We start from the raw sequence: 7676 nt of genomic DNA, 5'->3' as shown, positions 1-7676 counted from the left end.
GAAGCGAGCACACGAGAAGCCACCGGTTCCACACGTAGGCTATAAAACCTAGCGAACGTGTTAGGTGTCGCCCAGCCCGCAGCTCAACAAATATCTGTCAGCGAGGCGCCACGAGCCAGCGCCCAGGAAGAAGCAACACCCCTAGTGGAGTGGGCTCTTAACCCGAGCGGGCAGGGCACGTCTTGGGCTTCATAAGCCAAGACGATGGCATCCACTATCCAGTGGGCCATCCTCTGCTTGGAGACAGCCTTTCCCTTCTGCTGTCCTCCGTAACAGACGAAGAGCTGCTCTGAGGTCCTAAAGCTTTGCGTTCTGTCAACATAGACACAAAGGGCGCGAACTGGACAGAGAAAAGCCAGGGCTGAGAGTCACCTGGCCCGAATCCCAGGCACGATTCGTCGACCGAAAATGCCTGCAGGTCCCCTACCCTCTTAACTGAGGCCAATGCAATCAGGAGTATTGTCTTTAGAGACAAGATCTTAAGCTCCGCTGACTGCAAAGGCTCAAAGGGCGCCCTCTGCAGTGCGGTCAGCACCAGAGTCAAGTCCCAAGAGGGTATAAAGGGAGGACGAGGCGGATTTAATCTCCTCGCCCCCCTCAGGAACCTGACGATCAGATCATGCTTGCCTAAGGACTCACCATTAACCAGGTCATGATTTGCGGCTATAGCTGCAACATACACCTTGAGGGTGGAGGGAGACAGCTTTCGCTCCAACCCGTCTTGAAGAAAAGAGAGCACAGACCTGACCGAACACTTTCAGGGGTCTTCTCGGTGAGAAGAGCACCAGTCAACGAACAAGTTCCACTTCAACGCATATAGCCGTCTCGTAGAGGGGGCTCTGGCGGAAGTGATGGTGTCAACTACCGCTTGCGGTAGGTCACCTAAAACCTCCGCATCCCGTCCAGGGACCAGACATGGAGTTTCCAGAGGTCCGGACGCGGGTGCCACAGGGTGCCGCGTCTCTTAGTCAGGAGGTCCTTCCTCAGAGGAATGGGCCAAGGAGGTGCTGTCGCGAGGAGCACTAGTTCCGGGAACCAAGTCCTGTTGGGCCAGTACGGAGCTACCAAGAGAAGCTGCTCCTCGTCCTCCCTGACCTTGCACAGTGTCTGTGCAAGAAGGCTCACTGGGGGGGAACGCATATTTGCGAAAGCCCCGGGGCCAGCTGAGTGCCAGTGCATCCGTGCCGAGGGTCCCCTCGGTCAGGGAATAAAACAACTGGCAGTGGGTCGCGTCGGGGGCGGCAAACAGATCGATCTGTGCGGCCCCAAAGCGACTCCAGATCAGCTGGACCCAGCTCGTGGATGAGGCATCCGTGGAGACAACAGACAACAGAATGCCTGGACACTTGTTCTAGAGGCACTCCTGCCTGTAGAAATGAAGGGTCCGACCACGGGCTGAAGGTTTGGTGGCATCTCGGCGTCACTTGGACATGGAGGGACCTGCTGTGCCACGCCCATCTCGGGACTCGGTCATGAAGCCAGTGTTGAAGCAGTCTCATATGGAGCAGCCCTAGCGGCGTTACTGCGGCTGCTACTGCCATATGCCCCTGGAGCCTCTGAAATTGTTTCAGTGGGACCGCTGTACTGCGTTTGAACGTACTCAAGCAGCTCAACACCGACTGGACATGCTCCTCAGTGATGCGCTGTCATGGTGACCGAGTCGATCACCATCCCGAGAAAAGAGATCCTCTGTACGGGACAGAGTTTGCTCTTCTCCCAGTTGACCCGAAGACCCAACCAGCTGAGGTGCCGAAGCACCATGTCCCTGAGTTCTCACAACTGCTCCGACGACTGGGCAATAATCATGTCGTCGAGATAGTTGAGGAGACGAACACCACACTCTCTCATGGGAGCAATGGCCGCCTCCGTGACTTTCGTGAGGACAAGGGGCGACAGGGACAGCCCGAAGGGCAGGAATTTGTACTGACATGCCCGTCCGTCGAAAGCAAAGCGTAGAAACGGTTTGTTTCGAGGGAGAATCGAGACATGAAAGTACGCGTCCTTCAGGTCGATCGCTGCAAACCAATCCTGGGGACGGATGCACCTGAATGGCGTTTCTGCGTCAACATTCTGAACGGCATCCTGTGGAGGGAGCGGTTCAAGTAAGGCAGGTCAAAGATTGGCCGTAACCCGCCGCCTTTCTTTGGTACAAGAACCCGGCTGTAGAACCCGGACTTCATATCGGCTGGAGAGAGGCTGACAAGACATGGGAGCGTTGTACACCGCCAAGCGCGCTCTCCAAATGAAGGAGGGGCTGAGCGTGGCAAGACTTTGTGGCGGAACACGTGACTTTTTGGGACTTTAGCTTATTCACCGTATCCCCCAGAGTTAGATAAGTCCATACATACCATTCTCATTTCCGTGCGTGCCATAACTCTGTCTGACGCACCCACCGCTAGCCTAGCTTAGCACAAAGACTGGAGGTAAATGGCTCCAGCTAGCCAACTGCTCAATAAGTGACAAAATAACGCCAACATTTTCCTATTTACATGTTGTGATGTGTATAGTTACATTGTGTACTAAGACCGACGGAAAAAAAAGTTGCAATTTTCTAGACCGATATGGTTAGGAACTATTCTCTTATTCCTGCGTAGTAATCAAGGAACTTTGTGCCGTACCATGAGTGCAGCGGCCCAATGATATTACGACTAAAAATAGACCCCAGCATGTTCGCTGTGCAAGCAGGTTGTCACGTTGGTTATGTTGACGGAAGTTAGCCTATTTTCAGGCACTGTGTAATATCATGTAAATAGTAAAATGTAGGGATTATTTTGTCACTTATTGAGCAGTAGGCTAGCTGGAGCCATTTACCTCCAGTCTTTGTGCTAAGCTAGGCTAGCGGTGGGTGCGTCAAGCAGAGTTATGGAACACACAGAGATGAGAATGGTATGTATGGACTTATCTAACTCGGGAGGATACAGTCAATAAGATAAAGTCCCAAAAAGTTGGCGTGTTCCTTTAACAAAGTAAATAACTGCCTTTAATTTGTGCAGGTAAAAATCACAGATGACATGTATTTCTCAAACTGTGCTCTTTAATCCATCCAGATACTATTTATATTTGTTCTTATTTTCTAATGTATTCATTTTGTATTAATTTGTTCTTTTCCCAATTTATAATTGATTGAAAACTAGCTGCAAGAGTTTATTTTGAATGTTTGTAACAATTAATTTTGCACTTAATGTCATTATTTTATGTTTTGTGCATTTTTTTATCACTGTAATTTGTCCTTAGACCGCGTTGAGCGTGCTGAGAGGAGGTAAAAATCACAGATGACATGTATTTCTCAAACTGTGCTCTTTAATCCATCCAGAGAGCCAGAATAAACTCCACAATAGCAGCAGCATTTCCAGTTGTCTCCTTGTCTTCTATCACACAACGCAGATTGGGCAGTAGCCAGAATTGGGCCGGTTACATAAGGCAGATACGACTGCATGCACAATTTATTCAAAAAGTACAAATATTCCAAATGTTCTGTGGCCAAATGATTGATTTGTGTGAAGGAAATCCCCAAAAGCGATCAGCGTCTCCATCCGCAGAAGATCATGAACACATTAAATTTCAAATATTGCCGCCCGTTTCGTCAGTTTTCATAGTGAAATTGCATTGGCTCTCGTATGTCTCATGACCAATTGTCATTACGTCAGCTTTGATTGTAAAATATTATTGGCTCTCGTGTGTCTTGTGACAGATCGCGTCATGCTAAAGAGTCCTGTGTATTATTTGAATGAGATATGAATGAGTGTGTTAACGGAGCGGCGGGATCATCATCTCAGTGATTAAAACATTAAGATCAACTCTGTTCTTTACATGAAGACATCGTGTGACAGAAGCCTTGGAATGCAACATGAGTTAATACTTTTATACTGTTTTTGGTCATTTTTTGCAATAAATACATGTAACTGTACTTGTATTTGCCTGTTATGTGTTTTATATTGTTTAGAAGTGGGTAGGTTTAGGGTACGAGTTGGGTTAGCTGCTCCAAAATATAAAAGTATCCTTTAAATATTAATAAATCATGTCTGCTTTTACAAATGCAAAGAATAAAATGCACCCAGCTCCCAATGCGATATAGTGACGGCTAGGGGTGCCTTCGATGTGACGCGGAAGGCACTTGACCATGCTTCGGATTTTGACGCCTTGGGAGTGAGAATGGGTTGGTATTTTATATAATATATTATGGATTTTTTATTAAAAATATATTTTTTAAGCATAGATGTTATATGGAGTCACACAACAATGCAAAAAAGTACAATTTCTGAACGATTTTAATGATTATACTTCATGATAAAGTTTAGATTTAGATACCGGGGACATGTAACAAATACATTTTTTTTTAGTGTTCTCAGTAGTCAATAATGTTTTACATTTTATATTTTACATTTGCAGTTAGATTAATGTTCAGGACACTTTGCTTAATTATATGTATTAATGTATTTTAGAGTTCATTTCCATGCAAATTTATACAAAAAATGTCCTGGGGACTGAAATGTTACCCATTCAGTGGAATTCCACATGAAAAAATACTATAGTATATTATAGTAAAATTACTCTAGTAAATACTATAGTGTTTTTGAACCGTACTATATTAAATATACTACAGTAAATTAACAAAGTGTAGTAAATACTATAATATACTACAATATACCTACTACAATTTACTGTAGTATCTTTACTATAGTAGACCTATGGTTCAAAAACACTAGTATTTACTAGAGTAATTTTACTATAGTATGTTTTCATGTGGGATGGCTCAGATGTTGTTCATTTTAAACTGGAGAAAGGTAACTCTACTAACGCTGACATTGAGCATAGAGCAAAAGCTGCAGGGCTAGTCTTCAACAGGAGATAAAAAAGAGCAAAAGTGAAAGAGATCGAAGCCGGAGGAGAACAAGGAAGCGCACGGACTACAACAACTATACCATCAACTCTGTAAGTACAACATTAACTTAATTCAACAAGTCTTTCGGTACAGCCTGCGTTAGTTGGCGACAGTAACAGTAACTACAAGAGTTTGAGTCGAGTTTAAACAGCAAGTGTTTCTCTAGCAGGTTCATGGAGAGTTTAAAGAGGAAAGACACATCCGTTTTAACCGCCGCTTGTCTGAAACCTGCACAGAAACCACTTTAATTCATACTCACAAACATCTGATCAGTAAATGAGGCGAGAGTCGTTTCTGTACATGTGCGGTCACACTTTAACCTCGAGAAAGCTCAGTTAGGACGGCATATATTTCCCATATTATGCCATTTTATTCTAACGTAAATAATCTTGAATATCTACTTATTTTGTAAGTTAGTAAGCAAAAATACGCGCTAGTTCAAAAATATGAACGTCAAAAAGGAAATTAATTAATTTTCATCCATTCACACAGGTGCAAAATGAAAAGACATACAGGTACAACGTATAAAATGTCTTAACCTGATGCTCTCTCTAGTGGACAACTGTAGTATTACAGTCTTAATCTTTCATTCACTGTTGCAAATGGGGGTCTACTGTTTTAACTAATAGAATATGATTGTCATTATATACGCCATAGTTCTGTCTTTTATGCTTATTGTGTGGATGTTTATATCAAACGAAATGACAAGCTAATGATTCCCCTACTTATATTAAACTGTGTTGCTTGTATTGTTTGGCTGGCATTGACACTGATCAGGCGCCACATTAATCAAGACCTTGTGTTTTTTCCTAGTGACACAAAATGGCTACAACCCCAGCAGTGATTTTGGAGACACTTTATGATCTAGTGGATGAAGAGTTCAAAAAATTCAAATGGCACCTGTTGAACGGCGGGTTAACACACAGCACTATTCCTCGAGGAATGCTGGATAAAGCTGATCGCAGTGATGTTGTGGATCTCATGGTGCAGCAGTACAAAGAGTCAGATGTCGGGGAGATTGCAGTCAATGCGCTAATCAGCATTAAGCAAAATGAGCTTGCTAATCAACTGAAGAGAAAACTTCAGAAAGGTATAGTATGAGTTGACACTAAATGCATTTGCAGTATTTGATCTAAGCTGTTGTGCATTCTGAGTTTATCTCTGTCTGTCCATCAGGTCCAGAGGATGTTCCTGCTGGAGATGGAGCTTCATCCGGTGGGAAAACTGGAACTGCTCAGACTGCAGGAGTTACAATGAACATAAACGCTGCCAGGGGAGGACACGTAAAGGCCCCTGTTCTTCATGGTGGTGTTTTTAACGGCCCTGTGAACTTCAGCTAATGCTCAGGGATCTATCTATCTATCTATCTATCTATCTATCTATCTATCTATCTATCTATCTATCTATCTATCTATCTATCTATCTATCTATCTATCTATCTATCTATCTATCTATCTATCTATCTATCTATCTATCTATCTATCTACCCCTTTAAAGGGGTCATGAATTGAAATCCTCTCTTTCAGAACTCAAATCCTCCACGTTAGTCCAAAAACAGCTTTGATTGATACTCAAGCTCAATTTCTCAATTCCAGGATCATATCTCTGATGTTTATATTTCGTGGGTGAAAGATTATAATACTGGTGTGACATTAATGTGTCAGCAAATGCTCTTTTTTATCACGCATGCTTTTATCTGCATTTGCATTTCTAATAAACTTGACATTACAAAGAAAAATTGTGTTTTGAGTGTTTTGATTTGGGTAGTTGATACATAAAATATTTTAGGTCTGAATTTATACAAGTGAAAAAAGTGAAAACACGGTGTCATTAATTTAAAGTTTTATTTTAATATTGGTCTTATTGGAGTCAGGTTTAAACCTTGTCAAAAAAATAACAACACTCCATATATAAAAATGTAAAGAAACAAGTCATTTGTGTTCAAATAGTATTTTACATTTACATAGTACATAAAAAAATGATGCATATTTAAAAAGACATCACAATAAACATTAATGTTTTTCTAAGTTGTCTAAATGTACCGTAAATGAACTAAAACAGTTAGTTAATTTACCAGTTTTATCTTAAAGGGGTCATGACATGACACAACACATAATCTGTTCAAATCAAAAAAGCCATAAACAAAAATGATCATGAAGAAAAATGTTTGTCTGAACTCATCACTGACTAAAAATGTTAATAAATAATATTCCCCAACAATACTTTTTTTTTTGCCAAAGATCAGACATTCTGAATTCTGATTTATAAATATATTCTAGAGGGAATAGGTTTAGACGATGAGAATAGATCTCAAAAATGGTGACATACTTAATATTGCAATGCATGCTGGGAGCCATGAGTTTTATACTGTGAAATAGGCTACTTTCCATCAACATAACCAACGTGACAACTTGCTTGCACAGAGAATGTGCTGGGGACTATTACATCTACTTAGGCCTATAAAAACCATGCAGACAGAAAGTCCAAATTCTAATCTAAAAGCCTATTCACACCAAGATAGAGAACTATTATGATAACTATTTTAGCATCCACAGCGTGTTTTTGCGCACTTCCGTTCTGATAAAATAATTGCAGCATGCAATTTTAAAGTAGAAAAGATTTTGATTGGCTATCAAAGTTTTTATCGTTAATCAGCTGATTCCAATGATATCATTTACGTTGTTGGTTGTGATGTGGACTTTTATTAGAGTCTAAGTGATTTTTAAAACTTATTGTTCTTGCAGTGAACAGACCGTGCACCGTTGAATTCATGGAAAAAGACCAAATTCGTGCA

At 41.8% G+C, this 7676-nt stretch overlaps 1 protein-coding gene across 1 annotated transcript; it reads left to right on the top strand.

Annotated features, from left to right (window-relative positions):
- Positions 1 to 4831: 4831 nt before the first annotated feature.
- On the top strand, positions 4832 to 6611 carry LOC307124392 (caspase b-like). Its single transcript, XM_079813557.1, has 3 exons — positions 4832 to 4932; positions 5696 to 5972; positions 6059 to 6611. Exons 2-3 carry the CDS (start codon positions 5705 to 5707, stop codon positions 6220 to 6222), a joined length of 432 nt encoding a protein of 143 aa, XP_079669683.1. The 5' UTR covers positions 4832 to 4932; positions 5696 to 5704; the 3' UTR covers positions 6223 to 6611.
- The last annotated feature ends 1065 nt before the right edge of the window (positions 6612 to 7676 follow it).

This window comes from Gobio gobio (assembly GCF_949357685.1).
Source record: "Gobio gobio genome assembly, chromosome: 3".
Classification (NCBI taxonomy): Eukaryota; Metazoa; Chordata; class Actinopteri; order Cypriniformes; family Gobionidae; genus Gobio; species Gobio gobio.
Note: the sequence above shows the minus strand (reverse complement) of the source record. Positions and strands in the feature narration are given on the sequence as shown.

Excerpts from the sequence above, each read along its gene's own strand:
- LOC307124392 (XM_079813557.1), top strand. The coding sequence starts at position 5,705 with ATGGCTACAACCCCAGCAGTGATTTTGGAGACACTTTATGATCTAGTG. Across the intron at positions 5,973-6,058 it reads GAAGAGAAAACTTCAGAAAG|GTCCAGAGGATGTTCCTGCT; the intron begins GTATAGTATGAG and ends TCTGTCCATCAG.